Genomic DNA, 26,067 nt, shown 5'->3' with positions numbered 1-26,067 from the left:
AAATTGGTAAGTTTCAGTTACACATTGTATTTGTTTGTCTGCTTAATTTTGTTTTCTAGTTGTTGATACACAAATGCATGTCGCTTACTATGTATTTGGAGTGAAAGATGAACATAACATACATGATACTAATACAGGTACATGACTACATTGTGTAAAATTCAAATAACCTTGACTCTTTTAAGACACATCATCAAGGTACCATGTACTCGTCATCTTGTAGGACATTTTTCTCTAAATTCAGCCTGATGTTTGAGACTTCATTGTAGCATTACGAAAATCGCACACAAACATTAGCTAAATTTTATGAAATCTAATATTTTGATGTAATCCTCATTAAGCTCAAGTTCTGATACCCCTTGCCAAATTCCTCCCTCTACCAAAATCAATGAGATAAAACAAAATGACAGCATTTGTTTTCTCCTTTTTTTTTCAAATTCAACCATTCTCCATGACCTTTGCCCTTTGACACTGACCTCTTCTCGATGGCATCCTCCAGGCACTCCCAGTTGCGGTTGACGTTGTCGAGGACGGTGGCGACGTAGGAGGTGTCGCTCGCCTTGGGGTACTGCAGCAGCTCGTTGCCGAGGCGACGCACAAGATTGACCTGGGGCAGGTGGCTCTCCATCTGCCGCTGGGCATCCTGAGGGATCGAGGGACAAACGGAAAGATTATCAATGGATCGCCCCACTCTACAGTTTGGTCCGATGAAATCAGAGATGTTGTATGATATGGTGGCCATATCACTGAAAGCATAATGAAGTTTCCCTTCTTGTAACCAAAAATGGTGTGTATGTATAAATTGATGTACAAATGTATATACAATGTAGAGTACAGTTGGTTGTATGTGGAGGGGGAAGATGCGGAAGCAGCTCCATGAATTGTATGCAGGGTCCTCGATGAAGCATATTGGATCCAAAAGTTTGCAAGAGTCAGATGATTATACAGTGGAAATTACAAGAGAGAGACAGAGAGACAGAGACAGACAGACAGACAGACAGACAGCCAGACAGACGGACAAAGAGACAGAAAAGAAAGTTAGGATGAGCGAGAGGGAGAGAGAGAGAGAAAGGAGATAGATAGACAGACAAACAGACAAACAGAGAAAAGAAAGGCAGGGAGGGAAAGAGAGAGAGGAGGCAGACAGACAAATAGAAAGACAGACAGAGAAACAAAGGTAGGAAGTAGGAGACACAGGGAGAGTGGGAACCAACCATGGCAGCACCCGACATGAACAATCAAATGGCTCCATGAATACGCGTACATTGTATGTCCATGATTATATAATGAGGGGTACAGGCGAGTGACTCAATGGCGCAAACAAGAACTCACAACTCCTTGCGCCTGCAGTTCAGAGTCGTCTTCAGTCTGTTGGGCAGTTTGACATGGTAAAGATAAGACAAACATAACTAAAAAGCACTGTATATTGTACTTATCACCTTAATACTCGTATCAGCAAATATGTTTTCCTCTTGTGTTTGGAAGTGTACAGGGTGGAACACTTTTTAATATCTGGCTCAGGACTGTTCCAATACTTTGGGTCAACATCTGTAGCTGAGACAACACTCAACCAAACTTTTGTGTCGCCATCAATACACCCCGTGGTAGTGTTTGCTCGTACAACATATAAATACTGTACTTCAAATGAATCAACAAACCAACCTGTAACAACTACAAGCAATTATATTATTTTGAAAAGGCAAGAGAGGAGGCATAATCAAAATCATCCTACCACTCTACTTACTGCAGGCCTACTAACATTCACACATGAAAACAAGCAAGGTTCAAATGAGTGATTGGCGAGATATTTGTGTATTACGTTCTTCCTCGTCTAAAAGTGCTGTACACTGAAGGTGTAAGCATTTTACAAATTATGGAAGTTCCTTTTCTTTATATTCTATTTGTCAGATCAGAACCACAGGAAATATTTGAGCTTTCGGGAAGTGTCCTGCAGAACCAGGAGAGAGGACAGGGCAGCTCCACTACTGGGGGTGGGGGGTGGAGCCTTGAGGGTAAGGTACACGTAACTCCATTAATTTCCATAGGATTCTCCATCTTGGTGAAAATATTTCCCAAATTATGGAAACTTCTTTTCTTTATATTCTCTTATTGGGACAATAGGAGTAATTTGAGCTTCCAGGGATGCATCCTGCAGAACCAGGGGGAGGACTTGGCAGCTCTGCTGCTGCGGGAAAAAATCCTTGAGGGTGAGGTCCCTTGGTTGACTTCCTTATTTTCCCTACCTTGAGTTTGTTGGCCACCTCATTGAGGTTGCCCTGCATGAAGGTGCGGCTCTCGATGCCGTTGAGGATGGGAAGCTCCCAGTCCTCCAAGGCGTCGACCTCCTTGACGAACTGGTTCAGCTTGTCTGTCAGGTCTGTCAGGTATTTGCCAGTGGCCTGAGTGCGAAAGGGGAAACGTGGAAAGGGAGAGAGGGGTGTTTAGAAGAGATGAGAACAGAGACTTGTACAACTACAGCTGAAGTCTTCATTGAACAGATGCCAATATTACTCAGCAATCCATTCATCAATTTATTCATCATTTACTAATCAATTCAGTCTCAATTCATTTTCATTTCATGAAAATGAATTCATCATCTAATTCATTAATTCAGTCTGAAATCATAAATTCATATATCATTCCATTCTCCCTTTCAGTCAGTCAGTCTTCATTTATTCTTCATTTATTTTCCTTTCATTGCACAATTTATTCATCATTTCACTCTTCAATACAGTCCCAAGTCACAAGCAAGGTCAAGGGTTAACATCTTCCATTTTTCTCCTCACCTGAGTGTCGGTGTCCACCTTGTTGAATCGCTCGTTGACCTCGTCGACCTTTGACTTGATGAGCTGGGCGACCCCCGGCTCGCTCTTCCTGATCAGGTCACCAGACTTGCGGTTGATGGACTCCACGATGGGGCGGTGGTTATCGATGTCCGTTTGCAGGATCTGCAAAGAAGCGGACAAAAAGTTCAGATACTGCATGATTCTCTTGTCATTTGGAAATTTGGAGGGTGGTCTCAAAGTGGAAATTAAGAGCAAATTTTACAAGACAAAAAGTATGTACCACTCTGCAAACTACCATGTAATCTTGCTTGCCCTTACTGTGCTGTCACATGCCCTGGGATGTCTTATTTGTCCAGTTGGGATAGACGTCAAGGATAGTGATTTTCAATAAATTGTGTTCATCTCATTCCTTGATCAATACTGCATCACCATGGTCTCCTTACTGGACTAAGGCATTTTCACACCTCAGTGGGCGAAATATGGTCAAGCTTTTTTTGTTTTGTTTGTATGTCTGTGTGTGTTTAATTTGGAGGGGGTGGAGAGAATTATCATAATGCTAATGAAACAACCTTGGCAAGTTACATATAGAGTACACTGTAGATACAGTAAGGAGATAAAGAGGTAAAGTTGCTCCTTACCTTATACTGCTGGTAGTGCACCTGCAGTGGTTTCTTCCTAACTATAGTCAAGCTTTTTTTGTTTTGGGGGTTTTTTTTTCTCCTTTTTTTATGTGTGTGTGTGTGTGAGTGTGTGGGTGAGTGAGTATAATTTAGAGGGGGCAGGGAGATTATCCCAATGCTAATGAAACAACCTTGGCAAGTTAGAGTAGCTACTGTATGTAAGGAAGTAAAGAGGCAAAGTCACTCCTTACCTTGTACTGCTGGTAGTGTTCCTGCAGTGGTTCCTTCTTCACCTTGACTGCCGTGCCCTTGTCCAGCACGTGGTAGTCCCTCTCAGCCTTGTCCAGCCAGCGCAGGAGGTCACCAATGCTGTCCTGGACGCTCTGTGACTGGGCGAGGGCGCTCTGCAGCGTGCTGAGGCGCTCGTCGATGTTGCCGCGGAGACCGTCATATCGCGTGTGGACGTCGCCTGCAAAAACAGCAGGACAGTTCATACAATATGTACACATCTACAGTAGATTTCATCAGACTTTGCTCAAGGACATGGTGAAGATACCATCGAGATATGTTATAGCAGACTCAAAGAGGGGAGTTCTACAATCTTATGATCAAAGGGGAAGTTTTACAGAAAATTACTCTACTGAAGCAAGGCTATTGAATTTACTACATTTCTATTTTGTATACCTGCATTATCGCCATCAAATACTCAGCACACTGTTACCAAAAACACAGTCATGAGGCAAATTTGCTTCCGTCACTGGAAGGCTACTGGTTAGTATCAAATACTGGGAAGGGTATAAAGCTTTGTGAAGAAGACATTAAAATTGATACCAAACTACTCAAATGAGGAAAGTGTGAAATCACAGAATACCGAGTGGTAAAGTTTATCGCACTGCCTCCACAAACATGGTGGATAAATGAGTGCAGTAAAAATGCAGTATTAAAAATAATTGAAAGATCAATGGAGAATACAGGACTATAAAATAGTAGTTAACGGTTTTGCAGTACACCATGTATTCTTTCTTGGAGATGAATGTGGTCCTGCAAAGGACCTACACAGTACAAGTTTCTGTACAAGGTTTCTGCAGGCATGTTCTTGCTATCCTCGGGAGAATGATTTGCCTGAGGGCCAACAAACGTTCAACCACAATGGAAAACTTTGAAGAATCCAGGACTTACCAGTAGTTCTCTTGATCTGTGGTTTCATGTCGGGCAAGACCTCGCCGAGCGAAGCGCCGGTCGTATCGACAAGCTCCACCTCGTCAGAGTGCCGGACGACATCGTCAGAGAAAGCCTGAAAGAAATGAGTTATGGGAAGCATATTTCATACCTGCCAACATTTCAAGATGAAATATTTTACTCATGGATTGCAAAAATCTTATTTTCTATGCAAACTGAAGTTAAAAATCTTACTTTCGGTCAAATCTTCAGAAAATACACATGAAAGGTATATCTAAATATTTTTCAAAAATCTGATTTCTCTGACAGAAAATCTGATTTTGCTATTTTTAATGTAAAAAATCTTACTGAATCTGATAAAATCTTACTAGTTGGCAAGTATGATATTTACTTTGAAACTATTTCCTGAGTTTACAAGCACATTGTACTTGCCTCTGTTTGTAACACTGTTCACAGGATCCATTTCTAAGCACTGTGCCATTTTTGCCAATTCGAGCATTGACCACAATTTGACAATTTTAGAAATATGAACACTGCAACCTAAAATCTTGGTACATTGTAAGTCTATATGTACACCCTGCACAAAGTAGTGTAGTTTAGAAATTAAATACATTTAGATACGTTCCTTCCTTAGATTTACATTCTTTGGAACAAGAAATTAAAATGCACATTGTCAAGTTTATGATATGAACATAAGAAGTATGTGTAATGTGTAACAAAAAAAAAAAGATGATCTTCACCATTCAATGACTTTCAAGCAAGCTTAAAAACTATAAGAGCAGTAAAAAGCTAACCTTCAGTCTGTCGATCTGTTTCTGGATCTCGGCTGGCTCAGCCGCAATTGGCTCCCTGACCATCTGGTCTAGATTGGTCCTGGAGCTGGTCAGCCAGCCATCGATGTAGTTGACCGCCTTGTTGTATTTCTTCTGGCGGCTGGCCACGTCGGTCAGCCGGCCGAGGAAGGTGGCCGAGTCCATCTTGAGCCGGTCGTAGCGGTCATTGAGGTCCGAGAGATTGGTGCGAATGACGTTGGACTCGGGGTTCTCGCGGAACTGACGGGAGAACTCGCGAGGCAGGACTGTCGTCCGGAATTGGGCCAGGTTGTTTTTGTAGTTCTATGGGACGACAAAGCATAAACATTGCACATACAAAATTATATAAGAATTTTGAAATCTCTGATAAACAACTTGTCTCTTTCAGTTGCTCTTTTTTTTCTTGTCTTTTTTTTTTGGGGGGGGGGGGGGCAAACTTCAAAGGGTGACTTTAGCAAAAGAGCAAATTTGTTAGTGACATTGTATAGTGTTGCAATGTGGAGACTATTTTGCTTCATTCAAATTCAAATTCATTCAATGCTTACTGCATGAGCTGCATATAAAAGGAGCTTTGACTACATACAAATACACTGTATCTTATCAAACTTTAGCCACTAGAAGCACCATACATGTACACTGCTAAACAAATGTGGCATTAGGAAAAAAATGAAGAATGAGATACATAAAATAATTACATGACAAAAATAAATGTTTGGATAAGTGATAATCAGTCAATTTCTCTCCTCTTTTGCGCAAATTAAAGATATTCTCACAATGAACGAGTGCAGAAATGGTTCAGAATTTTTGTCTCACCTTGGCATTGTCGAGGAACTTCTGCCCCGTCATGTTGATGAACTTGAGGTCGCCCTTGCGGTCGTTGACGTCCTCGGTGAAGGCCTTCTGCTCCTCCAGCTTGCCCTTCATCACCTCATGGTCCTCCGGGATGCTGCGCTTGGAATTCTCCAGCTTCCGCTCCGCCTCCTCCAGCCACTGGCGGAACGTGCCACCCTCGTTCTCGTACTTGTCGAGGTCGTTGGAGGAGTAGCCGATCTTGTTGTTGCGCTGGTTGGATTCCTGTTTTTTTTTGTTGGGGGGGAGGGGAAGAGGAGGAAGGGAGGGGCGGCACAGGGAAAGAGGAACAAGTGGGGAGGTTGGTGATGAATTGGAGTGAGCATACATTGTAACATGGCACTGGACTCAATTTGCCCACACATACAACCTAATGGCAGTGTTCCCATACTGATTCTACCAGTCTCCCTTCTGTATCGTCACCACCAATCATCATTTATACTGTAATATGCAGTGCTATGTCAATTGAACATTACAAACCTCAGAATCATTTATACACGTTGTATCGGTACAAATCTAAAGAGATTGCATGAAGACTTTAGAATATTTTGCCATAAGTGAGAAATTACTCATCATTTTGTCTAAGGTATCCTCTTGATTACTGCCGTTAAACTCCAAGAATGCACCACATTTGCTGAAATGGGTAAATGTTGCGGCTATACGTAAGTCTCTTCTTTTAACTGTCACATCCCCAAGTTCAAAGGGAACACTTACATAGCTTTATTATTCAAGACGTGCCTCAATACCCATAAAGCAAGTACAAGTAGTTTATGAGAGGTACATGCATGCACTGTATCATACTCCGAATACAAAAAAGATTCATTGCATTTGTGATGTGAATTGTGTTCCACCTTCTGAAGACAATCACATGATAAATAAAGACACTTTCATTCATCTTCTACTAATCCTTACCTTCAGGACGACCTCGTAGCGACTTCGGAGGCTGTCCGCCCCGTCCTGGAGCTGCGTCCGGTCCTGTGGGCGGAGCTTGTCGCCGTACTTGCCGACAAAGGTCTGCGTGTCCTGCACGGACTTCAGGATTGGTTCCTGGTGGGCTACAATGTCGGAATGCAGCACCTGTCGAGAGAATCCAGTCAAAAGTCATCATTTTATGGTTGACTTCTCCATAAACACAGCATCACATATCAATCACGACACACGGTTTAGAATTAGCAGTAAGTGGACTAACAGCAGCAATTCAGACCATAGTCCCGCATAATCCACCTAAAAAATATAGGCCTAAGTAATTCAGTTTTATTAGCTGCCTTTTCCATCCTCTGCCATGCTGGTAAAATTCATATTTAAAAACTATGGCACAACTTTTTGAGAACTGACATATCACATATCAGCTCATCAACATTTCATAAATTCATACCTCAGTTGCCAATTTTGAGCATAGACATTTTTTACAGGTTAGAGCAAATTGTGTCTCCAAATCTAATGTGCAAAGGTTTCAAAGCTACATTATAATACTCATTTGATATCATTCTCTAGGTGACAATTTTGATTTTCTATTTTGTAGTAAGATGCAAATGTGTTAGCTCAAGATCATTTACGCTGTGATTGCCCTTGTGGCACTAAGCAATGTTGAGTACAATACTCTACGATAAACGTACATCATGATCGGCTTCTTGCTGCTGCAGAGGGCGCCCTTCCTCGCTGAGGGGCTGCTCAGACCCCAGCCGCTTCTCAGCGTCGCTGATCCAGTCGTTCTTGGCCTGGAGGTCGGTCGACAGACTGGTGACCATGGACCGAATCATGGCCTGAGGAGAGTCAGGAAGCGAGGGGTTGATAAGAATACGACAAGAATACACAGTTGGGCAGACTGGTTGCCATGTATAACTCTAAAGATACCCAAAATATAATATACTCTATCTGTGATCAAGATGATACAAGTACAGTTGAACCTCTCTTATCCGGCCTCCCTTTATCCGGATCTCTCTATTATACGACGCAATCTCGCCGTGATTTTTTTTTTTTTTTTAATAATTACGGGAGGAAAGGGGGATTCCCAACTCCTTGAGAACTCCTACGCAAACACACATGAATTACATATTACTTCCAACATTAACATACACCTCTATTTTGGGGTCTGTTACTGAGTGTAACAATGAAAAGGTTGCAGTATACACATTACTACATGTGGTACTACAATGGGCTACATCAGTAGGACCTACATGTGTATGTATATGTACATGTATAAAGCATTGAGTCTCCCGTATCCGGCCAAATCCCTTATCCGGATGAGCCCCGGTCCCGACTTGTCCGGATACGAGAGGTTCAACTGTACCGAAATATAGTGTATAAAGAATACACCAGAGGTTTGGCACAATTGGGCAGAGCAGTCACCACCAGAATTTCACAGCAGCCATGATACTGTGCCCATAAACATGGCTGTCAAAAATGAGTGACTAACAGGTACTTTGTACGTGTTCTGGTCGGGGAGGTTGCCGAGCATGACTTTATTCAGTGACGATATACATGTAAATGGTCGTATTGCAGTAAAAATTAAAAAAAAAAAACAAAACAAAACACAAAAGCACACACAGAAAAAATGTCAAATGTTCAGGTGAGCAAAAAAAACATGGCAGCCAAAGCACTGTATCCAATGGGATAGACATTCCTTTGACATGCTGTGGTGGCTTCATTTTTTGGGTAAGACATCTAGGACTTGGACAGGACATCACTTTAATACACTGTAACTGATTATCTGACCACTAATCCAAAAAAGTCATTTTCACCAAAATTGCAGATACAAGGTCTTGTCACCCCAGCGATGATATATACAGTGTAGATACATATATTCATAATCTTTCAAAATCCGTTCACAGGCATACTGAATTTGTGAGTTAGCATTGAAGGTTGGGGGCTTGACTGATGTAGACATTAAATGTTTTGTTCCAAAAATGAAAGAGATGTCGGGTCAGAGGCAACCTTTATATTTTTTAGTTTTGCTTTACTCACCTGTTCGTCCATCTCTGCTATCAGTCGCTTCAATTTCTCATCAGCATCCTTCATGTCATAGCGCGACTTGCCCAGGAGCTCGTCGTAACGAGTGCGCAGTTCATTGGAGGTGGTCTCCAGCGTGTTCTGCTGCTCGCGGGACAGCCGCGGCTGGTTGTCGCGCCGGAACGTGTCGATTTGCGCGGCCGTCTCGGTGACCGGCTGACCGTGCTTGACGATATCTTCATGGATGGTCTGTACAAGCGTGTGTGCAAAGATTTATGATGTGGAATTTTATTCAACGTAAGCATGTACTTTCAATGGCCATTGTTTTGTGTGCAGTATAAACACATAAATTTATGTACCTGGTAAATGTATGTCATCCCATCTCCCATACCTGCCAACATTTCAAGATGAAATACCTTACTCGTGGATTGCAAAAATCTTATCTTATATGCAAACTGAAGTTCAAAATCTTACTTTCAGTCAAGTCTTCAGAAAATACACATGAAAGGTATATCTAAATATTTTTTTTTAAATCTTATTTCTCTGACAGAAAATCTTATTTTGCTATTCTTAATGTAAAAAATCTTACTGAGTCTGATAAAATCTTATTAGTTGGCAAGTATGATCTCCAGAGCATGACATACAATGTACGTGTATACATAATTTTATTGCAATTATGCTACATGTATGTACATCCTGTACCTGTAACTGTGTAAAAACTAAAATCAAGCTTCATCCTCACAATAGGATATTTCTTTTTCAATGCTGTTTATGCACCAATTACACATCCATTCTTTTCAACAAGACATTCATAACCCCACAAAAGAGACTCGCTCATAATCTCTTTACAGCCAATGCAATTTAAAACTCCTCTTAACGTTACCATCCTTAAAACCACAAGGCATTTATCACCTAATTGTGAAGACTTGGGCAGATTTTCTTACTTGCATACCTTGCAACTTTGTAGCTGTAAAAGCTTAAAAAAATTGACCCTAACTTTGGTTTCATCCAAAGATTCATGCCAATGTCATGGAAATGACTTGGATTTATCTTTCGCATAACAGACAATGTTGCAAATATTTTGACAGTTTTAACCCTCAGGGTTCAAAGCGCTATTTCACAGATGATCCACGTCCCAAGAGTGTAACATCTCCGTACTTGAAACCTTCCCCAACAGCATTTTAAACCTTTTGTTGAATGAAGCGATCCCACACGAGTCTTTATCTACAAGATACTGGCGTGCCAACCTCGTAATTCTTGATCTCCTTCTGCAGCGTCTCGATGTCGTTGCTGGTCGGGTTCTCCCGCTCGAGTCTGCTCTGCGTCTTCATCTCCCATTCAATCAGCTCGCTGCCGTCGTCGTGGAGACCCATGAACTTCCGCATCAGCTCCAGGTCGTCCAGGCGGTTGCCGAGGTTCTTGAAGAGCGTGTCGTAGCGAGTGTTGTGGGTCGTCATCTCGCGGGAAATGGGCGACTCTGCGGGAGAGAGAGAAAGAGAGAGAGAGAGAGAGACGTAATGATTTGGAGTGAGTTTAGGCAATACGGCAGGTTTGGCAGAAAAAGCAATTTCCATCATAGGCTATATACAATTGTACTAGGCTCAATGTTACAAGCATAGCATAACATTACATGTGCGTCTGATAGAACTCACTTTTTAATCAGATAAGCAAAAAGCACATACAGTGTAACTGTACTGTACTGTAACTGTACTGTCTTTGTGTGCCACATCGCATATCGTTTGTATGCCATATCACTCTGAGATCACAATTCATAAAAGCTTTTTGGAAATCATGTAACTTTCTGTAGAACCATTTACACTAAGAATGCAGAACAGCAACAAAGTAGAGCAAATTGCACGCTTTGCTGTGGTGTACAAATGTTATAACAAAGGTACTGATGGTTATTTTTTCTTGCAAATGGCCAGTATTCAAACCATCGATCAATTTAAGCACAGTTGGGAGTTTGAGCAAAGTATGCCAAGTTGGCAAGCTATCAGATGGGTCAGACACACTGACATGGCACACAGAGTAAGAGGTTGAGCACATAGAGGGTGCAGTTTTCTCACCTTCGGGCTCCACGAAGCTCCTCTGCACCTCCTCGACGGTGCGCGGCCGCTTGTCCTGGAAGACGGTCGGCGGCATGCTGTACTCCTTTGACCGCTGGACGTTCACCTGGATGGGCTTCTCCACCTCCCTCTGCAGCTGACCAAGGGTCTGACCCATGGACTTGACGTCGTCCATGCGCTTGGTTGCCTGGGTCATCTCAGAGTGCAGCGGCTGGTTGGCGGAAAGAAGGAGCGTCATGAAGAAAATTGAAATTGGAGTCAAACTACAATTTAGTCTTGCAAATTATTACAGTCACTTACAAAATTTATGTTCATCGTTAGCAGTACAGTCTATTCTAAATGGGCATACATATTATGCTGGTGTGCCACTGATCCAAAGTACACAAGAATATTAGGGTTACAGTAGATGCGCATTTGAAAAATATTAATGTAATAGGAGTAATTTACGCTATGTTTTAACATCACGTGTAAACTCTGTAGATGAAATATTACAAGTACATTATATAATGCAACTTAAATTCGACTGAAAACAGTGGTACTGCACATTTTCTTCCATTACAGTTTCAATACTAAAAAGTTTCATCAAGAAAATGCTTCAAGTTTCCATACTTTCAGGAAATGCAATAAACCAAAATCGTGAAATTTATCTAGAAGTTTATATCAAGCAAACAAAATAAAAATACATGTATAGTACCAGTGTTTTACATTCCTTTAGACAGCAAATCACAGCATGGTCAGGCATACAGAGTGGGCATAAAATTTTCAACAAAGCGTTGTCCAGACCCTGGCAAAACAAGCAATGTCCACTCACAAAAAATGCAAACACACATCATAACAGGAAATATGGGGCTAGGGTGTCTTCAAGTAGACCAACACTCAAGAAAAAAAAAAAAAAGCCAAAAATGAGTATGACCTCACCGTGACCTCCGTGATCTGCTGCTGCAAGGATCCCTGGTCCCTCACGCTGGATGGGAGACTCTCGTACTTGCGCTCCACGCTGCTGAGCCAGCTGTTGAAGTCGGCATTGACGTCGTTGTAGCGGGTCTGGGCGTCCTGCAGCTCCTCAACTTGGGTTTTCCTAGTGGTGGAGGGGGGAAAAGAGATAATAAATGTCATATAAATTCAATGAGGATGAAAGGTTAAATCCTTGTATACCGTAGTCATGCTTGCTACAGTGCAACTGCAATGGCATTTAAAGGGACTGCACAGTATTGGTTGAGATGAGGATTTAGCTTTGAACATTTTGCAAGATATTTACAAACCACTCTATGAAATGTTAAAGAGCATACAATTCTGCATCCCTATCTGAATCAAATCTATACCATCCCTTTCAGTCCTAAGAGTGTTAAAGGTATACTGGCCCCAGGACTCAAAAAGGCGCTGTTGAGTGGTGTGATGATTGCCACCATGTACATTACAAAGATTGACAATGTAATTTAAAGCATTTCTCAAATAGAGTCACTGACCTAGTGTTGACCAGGTCCTCCAACGTGTTCCAGTTGCTGTCCGCCGTCTTGGTCAGCGAGGTCACGTGGGTGGCGTCCTTCACGTTGGGGCTGTTCTTGACCTCTTCCGACATGACGTGGATCTTCTGCAGTTGAGGGCGGTGTTGGTCCATTTGCCTCTTGACAGTCTGAAAAAAAGTGAAGAAAAAAACAGGAAAACATGTACTGATACATTCACATAATCACATTCATATGCTAACAACAACAATAATATGGTGGTCTTTATCCAGGGTGGCCTCTTCAATGTTGCCATTTCTCTACCCGAGGGCCCTGCCATTGTTATTACCCTAAAATTGCTAGGTACCCATTTTTACACTTGGGACTACAGGGACATCAAGGGTAAAAGCATCTTGTCCAAGGACATAGGCACTTGGCAGGATTTGCGAACTCAGCTCCTCAATTGAAAGTCAAGAGTTTCATCCTAAGTGCCACTTATCTTAGTCTGTTGCACCAATGCTGAAATGGAATCTTTAACATTTTTGTGTGTGTTATTGGAGTATTCTCATACAATAAACACTGGTACGGGAGTTTGGAAAGAGAAGTTTTCTTACGTCCAGCTCTCTGTTGACGGTCTTGGTGTCTTGCTGCATGAACTGCGGTGAGCGGAGCTTGTCAACATTCGGCAACACAAAGTCGTCAAAGTCGTCCACCAGGTCCTCGATAGTGGTCACCGTCTCGTAGGTGCTGGTCACCGTGGTCGAGTACTCCTTGTTGCGCCTCTGCAGGTCGCCGTAGCGATCGTTGATATTGTCCAGCTTGCTCTGGATGTTCTTGGCCGTGGCCGGCTCGGACTCGCGGATGAGGGTCTTCGCCGACGAGTTGATGGTGTCGACGGTAGGACGTACCGTCTGGCAGTCATTGGCGAATGTCTGCAGCGGCAAAACACCAAAAGGTTTACATGAAGCACACAATCATTCGCGGATATGATGGTGAAGTGGGAGATTTCAGGTAGTCAATTAATTTTTGAGGTCAAAGGGCACAATAAATCAATTACATTCGAAGAACTTCATTTGATCAACAAACATATGTCCCTGCTGATTCAAAAATGCTTTTTATATTTGTGTAATGAGCAATGCAACAATAGATTGATGAATGGTCATCCACTTTGCTGGATACTTGGGCTGAACTGTGCTTACCACATATTACAATTCAAAGTACACTGGTGACTGCTGCACTTATTGGTTCATCTTAGTTTTTTTATCACAATCCCCAAAACATGCACTAAAGAAAAGAAACAAATGACCTTAATTTCAGTAACTCCTATAGTATACTCCAATAAAATGTAAAAACAGTTACTGGGTTGTGGTTGTTTTCTTTTTTTTGGAGGGGGTCCTTTAGGACTATATTTCCATCGTTACCTTAGTGGAGCTGACGCATTCTTGGAGGGGCTCCACGCGGGCAATGATGGGGGCGCTCTCCATCTGACCCATGGTGTGTTCGTGGCTCTCCAGCCACTGAGTCATGGAGCGCATGTTCTGCTCCAGGTCCTGGCTCTGCGAGAGGGCAGTGTTCAGGGTGTTGAGGCGTCCCGTGTACGTAGTGAGGAGGGCTTGGTACCTCTCGTCCACGTTACCTAGGAAACAAGATTCAAAAATATTAACTCTCTCGCTGTCACTGGCACATCTGCTGGTACGAAAGGTCAATATCATTTTGACACGGTGGATTCAAAAGGTTTGACTAAGCATCCACCGCTATGACAAAGTCTATGCAATAATCATGTTTTGGACCATTCCAGATCAAGGCCTGAATTTTAGAAGATACATGCACTTTGTACACTTGTACTTCTTGGTTTCAAAGCAGAGAAATAAATCACTCAATACTCACTGATCGTTCTCTCCACGTCCTGTTTGAACTCTGGATGCCCGTCGTAGACGTCGCGACCCGTGTCCTTGACCTTCTCAACATCGCGGCCGTGATTGACCACCTCCTCGTAGAACATCTGATCGGAGAGAGGGAGATATGGAATCAGTTGTCACCATACAAAAAAGTAAGCAAATTTGATCTAAAGATTGCAACAAAGGGAATGAATACTACATCAAGGTGTCATCTCTTCATACAAAAATGTAGGGTTTAAAAAGAATCCATCACAAACACTGTACCTGTACATTGCAGTGTATTGTTTAAGCAGTTTTAAAATGCAACAATGTATGAATTAATATAAACACTCAGTGAAGTACTTCTTGAAGCACCTATTTATAGAGTGTACTAGTTCATCAGAGTTCTGCAAAGAGCTGATAATTTCAGGAGAGAAACAATGAACAAAAAAAGAAAAGCATTGTTGGAGAGAGATCTTGAATGAACATGATAATCTTATCAGATATTTACAACTCAACGTTGGCAAGCACGGATGTCACTCGATGCAATAATTACGGATTTACAGTACTCTAATACCCAGAACGCAAACTCACCTGGACACGTTCGATCTGCTTGACGATGAACTCTGGCTCGGCACCGATCGGTTCCTTCATGATGCGACCCTGGGTGTCCTGCGCCTCGTGGAGCCAGGTGTCCGTGCTCTCCACGTTGCCGCGGTAACGCACCAGCTTCTCCAGCAGGTCGCTCAGGCTGTTGTACTGGTCGTCGCACGAGCGGAAGAGCCGCTCGTACCGCTGGTTCAGCTCCGACAGCTTGCCGCCAACGATGTTCTGGTCGGGGTTCTCGCGGAAGGAGCGGTTGAACTGCGCAGGCATCACATTGGAGCGGAAGTCGGTCAGGCGGCGCTTGTACGTGTCGGCGCCCTTCATGAACTTCTGGCCCGAGACATTGTTGACACGCAGGTCACCCTTGTGCCCAAGAATGTCATTGTTGAAAGCCTTCAGATCTTGGACCTAGTTGTGGTACAAGTAAATATGAAGTACCAAAGAGAGGGAGCATCAAGTCAAGAACAGTTTTCACACTCGATTACATTATACTCATCATACTCAGTTTATCTTCATTTTTATTCACCTTATTCTATTTTAGTTTAATTTTGTGAATTTTGCAAATCACTGTTGGGCTGCTAAGTTAACAACATGCATAAATATGGCCACTTGATCTTGATCGCATTAAATTTACAGACAGGCTTTAGCCTTGGTGTCAAGTCACGACAATAACATGTTGCAAAAATGTATGTGTCCTCCCCCATTTGCCTGTATGCAAAAATAACAGCTTGTTCCATGGTGAACACTGACCTGTTTCTGGAGGGACTGCGTGTCGGATCCAATGCCCTCAAAGAACTGCTTGGAGTTCCTCTCAGCTCCCTGCAGCCACGCCTCGAACTCTGCCAGGTCGGGCTCCAGCTGCTCCAGCTCGTCCTCCTCCACGTTGAGCTGCTTGGAGCGGGCCTCCGCCTCGCGCTGGACCGTCTCGTAGCGTGAGCCCAGCGCCGTGCGCCCCTCCTGCAGCTTGTTGCGGATCTCGGGGCTGAGCTGCGGGCCGCGCCGTTCCAGGAACGTCTCCGTGTTGTGCACGGCCAGGAGCACGGGCTGCTGGTGGGCGAGGATGTCCTCATAGATGGCCTGGAGAGTGGGGGAGAAATGGGGGTATATCAGATAAGATGGTGAGAGCTACCGTTTAGTGGGAAGACTACATGCATGTACTGTATTCTAAAGGTTGGTGCAACTCGGAGTCCTTGCAATGCTGTGGAAAACACTCATAACAGGTTCTTGTGAGTGACCCCATTCAGAGAAATACATCGAGCAGTCACAAACTCTCTTTGGCCAATATCATAGTCTACACATAGGATTCAGACTGCAATACACCTTGGAATATTGGGGAATCCCTACACTGCTTCCTAAAATGGCCAATGGCACACAACAGGCTCTGAGAGCAGTCCCATTCAGAGAAAACTAGCAGGTGGTTACAGACTTCTTTCGGCTAACATCCTAGTCTACGCATAAAACTTGTATGATTGATACTTGTACATCTTTGTATGTTCCTCTGTACAGTACTGTATGTCTTTTTTTTTTTATAATCATCACTTTCTTTCAATGTTTCCACTGTCCAAAGATTACTGTTTTCGCATTATTTTTTTCATGCTTCATATAGATAGATTGTAAGCATTAAAATACACTTTTTCTTCTTCTGTGAAATATTAAGTTTGATCTTCAACTCTCACCTTGTGGTTCTGTATCTGCTGACCAAGTGGCTTCGTCTGCTCCATGATTGGCTGCTCGTTGCCAAGGTTACGCTCCGCCACGGCGACCCAGTCAAGGAGGTCCACGAGCGTGTCGACGGTGCGCTTGGTCTCTTGGTCCAGGTTAGTCTGGAGAAGGGAGTGCCATACAAACAGACAATGTAACCATGGCAACACAAAGTGCTTTGAGTCTGCTTGAAATAATTGTTTGATATACATGTATAGATATTGTGATCAATCCAATGTAAAGCATCAACATTTTGTTTTAAAAATTACATGTTTTAAAAATTGTTTTAAAAATTGTTTTAAAAATTGTTTTAAAAATTGTTTTAAAAACATTTTGTTTTAAAAATTACATTATTTCCCTTTACTTATCGTTGGCCTCATGCCAGAAGGGCCTTAACACTATAGACTTTGTACACTGTTAGGGCCCTTTTGGCATGAGGCCGACGTTGTAATGAAGACATCACTATTGATTTTACATCCATACTGTCTCAGAGGTGACTAGGGGGGTGTTTCATAAAGCTGTTCTTAAAGTTACGAACGACTTAAGAATGACTGGAACATGTTCTGATGTGCTACACTTATAAGAATTTCAAAAATTCAGCACAAGACCTGATCACCAATCGTTCTTAAGTCATTTGTAGCTTTAAGAACAGCTTTATAAAACATCCCCACGGTAACATTTTGACACAGGTCATACAGGGTAAGTTGTTTGATAAAGATATGAAGATACTCAAATGGACAGAGAATCAAAAAAGAGGATAAGGTTGTTGGATCTATTCTTCAAGAAAAATAATCTTCGTACCCTGTCTCGCTGGTCCATCTCAAGCTGGGCGAGCATGTCGCGGAGTTTGGCCAGCTTCTCGTGGGAGAGTCCGATGAGGGTGTCGTAGTACTCCCTCAGCTCGTCGATGCGCTGCTGCATCTCGTCCACCTGCGGCTGGGTCAGCTTTTGCCGGTGGTCGTGCAGGAAGTGCTCGGCGTTCTGGATGGCCTCCACCGTGTTGGCCCGCCGGCTCATCAGCTTCTCGTGGAGACGCTACAGTGAGAGTGGGGGATGGGGAGGGAGGATGACGAGGAGGAGGAGGAGGAGGAGGAAAAAGATGAGGAGGATGAACTCTTGCCCAAGAATGAGATTCAAGTACAATGTGTACAGTCAAACCTGTCCATACAGTAGTAGCCACCCATGGGAGACAAAAAAAGTAGCCATTATAGATAGGTGGCCGCTATAGACATGGTCTTTACATGGTTTTTCTCAGGGGGGGGGGGGGGGGGACTTTTAGTGGGTGTGTATATATGGCAGGTTCGACTGTATATTTGAGTTCAAACTCATTTAACAGCATCACATGGGAAGCACATGAATGCTTACATGTTACACTACAAGCTTGTACACACAAAATGGCATACAAATCTTTCAGCAACCTCTACAGGACTATACAATCAGGAAAAAGCCTCTTGCCTAAAATTGATAAAAAGCTTCCCTTAGATCACTACTGCTGACGCCAGGGGACTTGAACCAAGAACCTTCAGGATTGGGAGTCTGTGGCGTGAACCACTAGGCCACAATATCTCCTCATCAAGTACATTAAAAATGTATATGTTGTAATACTGTATCTCACCTTGTGCTCAGTGATCAGGTTCTGCAGGGTAGCCACGTCTCTGGTGTCCGGGATGGGCTCCTGCAGCCGGGCCTTGATGGGCCGGCTGAAGTCCAGGAGACCCTGAAGGTCCTTGTTGCGCTCCTCGTACTGGCGGATGATCTCGTACATGTCCTGGATGTTGTCCTCGCGCAGCTGGACGTTCTTGCCCAGCGCGTCGTAGCGGCTGCGCAGACCGCGGACCTCGCGCATCACGTCCGTGTCTGGAGTCAATCATGCACAAGATTTGCATGAAGGTATTATTCGATGTTTAATCCTATTGTGCTTACAACTAGGCTTAATGGAACCTCTGACAATTACACTGTTTGAATCGTTGAAATAGACATCCCTTCTCCACGATATGATAAATGAATAATTACTTCACTTACCATGTACAGATATAAACTAGTAAGCTATGTGGTAAATACAAGTACACACCTGAATGTACATTATAGATAATTCAAATTATGATATGCAATTGTACACAATACTGCTAATGGAACATATTGCTGAATGAAGCACACAATCATGATTATGTGTTACATAGTGAGCTCCAAATTGGTTTTGTGATTCTGTGATATGGTTTCATTTGTTTTACTTTACACTTAATCATTTTGTACACTACCTACATGATTAACACTGCAAACACATGTAGGTCAACATCTCTTCCAAAGCACATACAGATTTGTGATCTCAAAATGATATTTTTCATACCTTCAGTCACTTGGAAGTTTTGTTGGATCTCAACAACGCGGCGTTCGGTGCGTGCCACCTGTCCTCCGGCGACCTGCGTGGAGCGCCTCCTGTTGGTGACGACGGTCTCAGCTGCCTGGATGAGGGCGTCGAGGGTCTTGCCCAGCTCGTAGGTTTGGTCCACCTTGGGCTTGAAGCCAGCGACCTCTCGGTTCAAGGGCTGCAAAACATATAGAAAAGCAAACTTGATTAAAACCTGATCATGTTGATAGGCTATGAGGGGATGATGATGATGACGGTGATGATGGTGATGATGACGATGGTGACGATAATGATGACGATAATGACGATGATGGTGATGACGGTGATGATGATGATGGTGATGATAATGATGATAATGATGATAATGACGATGATGACGGTGATGATGATGATGATAATAATGATGATGATAACAATGAAGAAGATAAAGAAGGAGAAGAAAAAGATGACGATGATGATGATGATGGTGATGATGATGATGATGATGAAGATAAAGGAGAAGAAAAAGATGATGAAGTTGATGATGATGATGATGATGACAATATTAACAGTTAGAACAAACATGATGATGAAAACAAGAGAGATTATAATGTCGATGAAGATGATGATGGCGATTATGGCGATGAGGTTGGTGAGAAAAAATAGTGTTGGCTTTTGTAGAGTGTATTGAAATGATGATGATGGTGGTAACACTGTCGATGAAGATGATACTGATGATGGAAATGATGACAATGAGTAAATGATGTAATGTTTGAGGCAGAGATGGTGATGCAGACAATCCCTGATGATATCTCTGATGATGTCACTGCTGTTACCAGTGGCAACAACAAAGAAGCAGATGGGGATGAAACTGTCTAGAGTGGTAAATGTTATTACTGCTGCTAAAATGCATCAAACGATCCACCATCTACAATCTAAGTGCATCCCATAATCCCTAGAACTAAATGGATCCGGTCGACGTCAAAGAAAGATTGGCTCCTGAGCTCACCTTCATCTGCTCGAGCTGGTTCTTCAGCTCGCTGAGGCTGTGCGCAATCTCAGGCAGGCGGTCAAACTTGGTCTCGGTCGAGTCGAGCCACATGACCACCACCTTCACGGCGTTGCGATACTTGTCTGTCACATTCTTCCTCTCAGTCAGGTAGGTATTCCTAGGGGGCAAAAATTATCAGGGGCACAAATTATCTCAACATTCAGGATGAGAATATACACAGCTTGATTTGAATATCTGTCACCTTTACAGGTAATACCTGTATGATAAATTTGGTCATTGCATTCAATGAAGTAAACTCGGGCAGGTGTCTATGGGAAATGCGTGTTGTAGCAAAATCAAACTGTCCTCAACGGGTTAATCATTCCGAGGACTAAATGAAAGCATAATATGGGATAAGGTTTCCCTGTATCACTACATATGCCCATGTGATATGTAGGTGCAACTTGTATGCAGCAGTTTGCCGACATCATACAAACAGAAGATGTTACACATTACAAGTGTACCTATCAAACTTTGGCATTTTGAGAAAAATGTCAGCATTTCTTGGTTATCCACACAAGCTTTCAGCACAACACACAGATATATATGCATAGGTCTTCTTTGACAACATTTCCTCTTATTTCTACTCCTGACAAAAGATTTAGTAAAATGTAATTAATTGATTTTCTGACTATCCACTTACAGTCTAGTAAGGGCCTCCTCCATTGTCTGCCAGTTACGATCCAGGCTTCTCATCAAGTCGTTGACAAAGGTGGCGTCCCGCGTGCGCTTGTGGCGGATGAGCTCATCGGCGACCCGCTTGATGCGCTTGTACTCTGGAGTGTGGTCTTCAATTTCACGGGCAATCCTCTGTAATGTGAGATGAGGGGCAAAAAAATTCAAATTATAATTGTAAGTACAATGGTTATTCACATTATGGACGACAGCAATTGCTTCGCATTGAAGCTCTATAACTCTACCATAAATTTGAAATGAGGGAAGACTACATGTACTAACTTTTACACCGTACTTTGAAAGAGGTGTAAGTATTGGATCAATCATGTTAGTTATCAACTATCTACACTTGTATATCTATCTCTGTCACTATGGCAACAAGACAAGTGCAATCTTCCCCATGTAGCATATGAAGCACATCATTTATCCCCTTTTAGATTTCTCTGGCAATCTCATTGCCTGAAGACAGAAAACCTATACTCGAGCTCATCACTATAGAACAGGTTCCCATCACACTTAGAAAATGACAAATTTGAAAGGAGAAAAGGTCTGATGGATGAAATAATCTTGCCTTGACGGCCTTCTCTATTTCGGGAATCTCCTGCTTCTTGAGGTCCCTGGATTCGAGGACGTCAAGCGAGGGGAAGACCCAGTCCTCGAGGTCGTCGACGTCCTCGCACAGCTTGCCCAGCGTGTCGAGCATGCCGTGGAGGTCGTCGCTGTACTGCGCCGCGGTGGTGACCAGGGTGTCGTAGCGCCGGTTCAGGTTGTCTATGGTCTGCTGCATCTGACGGGCAGTGGCCGGGTTACCGGTCTGGGCCAGCTTGTCCGCCTTGGCCTGGAGGGTCTCCATCGTCGGGCGTCGGCTCTGGAGCTCCTGGTCAATGACCTGGACAATGATGATGGGATGGGTGAAGGGTAGATAGGGAGGGAAGGAATTGAACAAAATGTTACTTGGTGCAGATTTATCATAATTTTCCAAACACTTTTAGCACTGAGCAAAAAAATTCACAATATCATGTGACTGACAGAAACTAATCTCCCCCTTCTGCCCCCTCATTTTTTCCTTGTACATTGTATAGTGTAGCTTTATTTTGTTTAAATGTCTTTTGTACATCATGTTTGCTTTCTAGTAAATAATTTGACATGATTTATAATGACACAGCGACAGTGAAGTGGCATCATTGAAAATGTTGTCAGCACAATGTATGGTGTAAAAGTATTCCTGTCTTGTTCTTTACAAATTGCACTAAAACTCTGCTACTCTTCTACAGAATTTAATCCATTACCTATAACAGGGACCCGCTGTTTCACATACAAACCCTATGGAAATCACAATGTGTCGAAGGGAATGGGTTAAAAGGGCAGATTCTAAGTGACCCCGTCCAGCACTGGAAGAGTTCCAATGGTCAAGCCCTCACTGACCTTCACATTCTGTATCTCCTCCAAGATGGGCTCCTTCTTGACCGTGACCTTCGCGCCGTCCAGGCGGCCGACCCGGCGCTCCAGGTCGTCCAGCCAGCTGAGCGTGGTGTCCACTCCGTCCTGGAGGCCCTGCATGTCGGCCATGGCGCTCTGGAGGTCAGCGTCCCGATTGGCCACGCTGGTGGTCAGCGTGTCATATTTGGTCATCACCTCATCTGCGAATTGGAGATAGAATTTTGAGTCATGCGTGATATCATTTCAGAATCAAACTTTTTGATTCACTTTAACATTGAGACAAGGGCTCAGGAATGTTACTACATAACGTCGCTGGGGCGATAAGACCTCGTATCTACAAAATGTCAAATGTTCAGGAGAGCCAAAAAACATGGCGGTCAAAGCACTGTGGCGAATGGGATAGCCTTTCCTTTGACATGCCCTGGTGGCTTCATTTTTGGAGTAAGACAGTTGGGATTTGGAAAGGACATCACTTAACCCATTATTTGAACATTAATCCAAAAAACTCATTTTCACCAAAATTGCAGATACAAGGTCTTATCACCCCAGCGATGATAAACTGTCATTTAAATCTTTTTGATATACAAGTGTACATTGTACCTGAGATTCAGTCAAACTGAACTGATCAACTGGAAACAAATCCAAGCAATATACCAAGAACAATTAGTTCTCATTTCCCCACATCTGCGTTATTGTGGTAAGCGATGAAGAAATACCTGCTGAACTCATGACTCAAGTACTCATAACATAAAACTATCACAAGAAACTATAAGGTGGGTGGGGTTTCATGATTTTTTTTTTTTAATTTGTGAAGATCACAGTTTGCCAACCTCATATCAGCCTTCAATTGCTCAAGGAATTTAATTTACTTTCTGTTTTCATTTCCTCTCATTTTGCTTTTCTCAAACTTGTACCTTTAATGAGTATACTGTATCTCAAAGTTGCAATTGTACAATACCAATAGTCCTGAAAGCTTTGTCAAGTTTTGGGAAATTTTGAGAAAAAGATATTTCACGACCACAAAGCAAAGTTTTCGCTAAAAGAAAAAGGAAAAGAGAGAGAGAGGAAAAAAAAACAAAGCCTCCAGCGACACTTCATGGCGGAGGCATAAAAACAGGACCCGTGGTGGGGTTAAGACAGAGATTTTGCCAACTTACTGACGGTCTTGTCGATGCTTGGCTTCAGGTCCTTCTGTGCATCAGCCAGCTCTGAACCGGCCGCCTTCATCCGCTCGATGTCCTTGAGGTGGCGAGAGATGTCGTCGCTGTAGACCTGCATGAGGAAGATATTGGTCGATGGTCATCATCAGATTAGATTATAGTCATCTTCATCATCATCATCGTCACCATCATCATCACCATCATATTCATCTTCCATCTTCATCATCATCATCATCATCACCATCAGCATCATTCTTGCCATCACTGGTATCTGCATCACTATCATCATTGTCATCATCATCTTAATTAAGAGTGCTTCAGAGCCCAATTGTCTGTTCAGACAGAGTTTAGAGCACTTCAGGAGTGCTCATGGTGTACTCTATATGCGGTTCCATGACATTTGCTTCAGCAATAATTGCTCCCATGGAATTTGTGCTCGCTAAATCAATTATAAATTCTACCCACAAATATAACCCTAACCCCAATCCTAATCCTCATATCAAACTATTATCATTATCATTATTACAATTCTTATATAGCGCATAATACCTTTGACAAAGTCTCTATGCACTTTCGAAAGAAAGAAAAAAAAGAGAGAAAAAGAACTAAACAAAAAAACAACTCTAACCCTAACCCTAACCAAAAGTCCTTGGAGGTAATAAGAACGAGCAATTGTCACAGGGGCAAATGTTGTGTCACCCTAAATGCACCCACATAAATGGGGTGTCAGAGTAGTGGCTTACCCTGAGCTGGTCCACCTGCTCTTGGACCTTGATGCTGTCCTCAGCGATGGGTTGCCTCTCGGCCTCCTGGATGGTGACATGGATGTCCTCGATCCACGTGGTGACCACCTCGGTGGAGAAACGCCACTTCTCGTGTAAGCCCAGCAGGTTCAGGATGTGCTGCGTGTGGTCGTTGCAGCGGGCCTTGAGGCGGGCATAGCGCTCGTTGATGTCCGACAGCTTGTCCGGGATGATGCGTGACTCGGGCTCCTCGCGGAAGTTGCGCAGGTGCTGCTTGGCCTCCGGGGTCGTGTCACGGAAGTTGCCCAGCCGCTCTCGGTAAGTCTATGTGAAGTTTGCGCATGTGAAAGATGTACGAAGGTTTCAGAAAGGTTTGCATGTACATGTAAATGTAGGCAAATACAATTACATTGTCATCAACACTGATTACCAATGGTAACAAATTTGATCTTCACTGCACATTACTACTAATGCACGATGATTGTAAGGTCAAGTCAATTTATCATTTGTAATAAACTATATTGATATCCCTTAATATACACTTGTACAATGTACTCCATTCTTGTGGATACGATACATTGCATGTCATGCATACAATTTGTCTTCAAAGAAATTAGAAATGATCATCAGCTTTCCATTTATTTCATGAAGGTAATTTTCATTCGAGAAATCTAGGTTCAAAAGGCAAGAACAATTGTGAATATTATCCTATCATCACGAAACTGTGTGAACAGTATTCGTACAACACAGTAAAATGCATAATGTGTTGTTACTTGTATGGTTCAGTGTGAAAACAACCACCCACAGGAATAAACGAACAGCTCTTTTCACCAACATTTCATCCAAGCCAACATGTATCATTCCTATGACACGTTTCTCATTACAATGTCAACTGACCTGATTTTCACCGAGGAACTTCTGTCCCGACATGTTGATGAAGCGGAGGTCGGCGGAGTGCGCCACCACCTCTTCGTTGAAGGGCTGGATCTTGTTGACCTGCTTGCGCAGTCCATCGCGGTCGCGGGCAACGTCCATGAGGTACGCATCCAGTGTGCGTTCAGCCGAGCACAGCCATGTGTCGAAGGAGGAGAACTCACGGTCAAACTTCTGGACCTCGCTCAGGCCTGAGTTGACCTGCTGAGTTCGTGAGTCTGACTCGGAGCTGACATGTTCGTAACGGTTCTGGGGATACGAGGATAGAATTGAAGATGATTATAATAGTGACACTGCATGTATCAATTTTCCTAATCCTTTATGTAAATTTTGTTTGAGTGTCTTGTATTAGCGCTACAAACAAATTATCTTTCTCATCATCATCATCATCATCATCATCATCATCATCATCATCATCATCATCATGACGTCTCTTCTATAATTATATCATCATCATAGCACAATCATCATATCATTATTCCATAGGTACAATGTAACTTCCATCATCACCATTACTACCGACTACAATCAGAGTTAATATCACCATCTTCTTCATTACCACTATCATTTTCGATTCAATTCAATCATCATTTATTACCATCCAACAATCATTTATTTCCATCCAATCACTAACATCACCACCATCACCATCCTCATCTTGCCTTCACCATCATCATCATCACCATCATCATCATCATCTTTACCTTAATCATCATCACCATCATCGTTACCTTTACCATTATCACTACAATCATCATAATGATCTTAATCGTTCTAATCATCATCATCATCACCATTATCATCATCATCACTACTTTCCTTGGTCCTCGA

At 42.9% G+C, this 26,067-nt stretch overlaps 1 protein-coding gene across 1 annotated transcript in view; it reads right to left on the bottom strand.

The window, feature by feature from the left end:
* The window catches only part of LOC140233928 (uncharacterized), a 219,178-nt gene extending 194,566 nt beyond the window's left edge, over window positions 1-24,612 (bottom strand). The window contains 29 exon segments of the mRNA XM_072314017.1: window positions 477-643; window positions 2,244-2,399; window positions 2,787-2,948; window positions 3,658-3,875; window positions 4,586-4,700; window positions 5,380-5,700; window positions 6,211-6,471; window positions 7,159-7,323; window positions 7,863-8,009; window positions 9,211-9,444; window positions 10,443-10,672; window positions 11,262-11,472; window positions 12,180-12,339; window positions 12,728-12,894; window positions 13,318-13,635; window positions 14,125-14,339; window positions 14,591-14,705; window positions 15,175-15,594; window positions 15,937-16,263; window positions 16,863-17,009; window positions 17,689-17,922; window positions 18,503-18,744; window positions 19,235-19,433; window positions 20,244-20,403; window positions 20,929-21,095; window positions 21,532-21,849; window positions 22,386-22,600; window positions 23,558-23,672; window positions 24,304-24,612. Of these exon segments, the coding sequence (XP_072170118.1) occupies window positions 477-643; window positions 2,244-2,399; window positions 2,787-2,948; window positions 3,658-3,875; window positions 4,586-4,700; window positions 5,380-5,700; window positions 6,211-6,471; window positions 7,159-7,323; window positions 7,863-8,009; window positions 9,211-9,444; window positions 10,443-10,672; window positions 11,262-11,472; window positions 12,180-12,339; window positions 12,728-12,894; window positions 13,318-13,635; window positions 14,125-14,339; window positions 14,591-14,705; window positions 15,175-15,594; window positions 15,937-16,263; window positions 16,863-17,009; window positions 17,689-17,922; window positions 18,503-18,744; window positions 19,235-19,433; window positions 20,244-20,403; window positions 20,929-21,095; window positions 21,532-21,849; window positions 22,386-22,600; window positions 23,558-23,627 (5,861 nt within the window). The 5' untranslated portion in view covers window positions 23,628-23,672; window positions 24,304-24,612.
* Between the last annotated feature and the right edge of the window lie 1,455 nt (window positions 24,613-26,067).

The sequence above is a fragment of the Diadema setosum genome, chromosome 10 (assembly GCF_964275005.1).
Source record: "Diadema setosum chromosome 10, eeDiaSeto1, whole genome shotgun sequence".
NCBI classification, from domain to species: Eukaryota; Metazoa; Echinodermata; class Echinoidea; order Diadematoida; family Diadematidae; genus Diadema; species Diadema setosum.
This window is presented reverse-complemented; position numbering and strand designations above follow the sequence as displayed.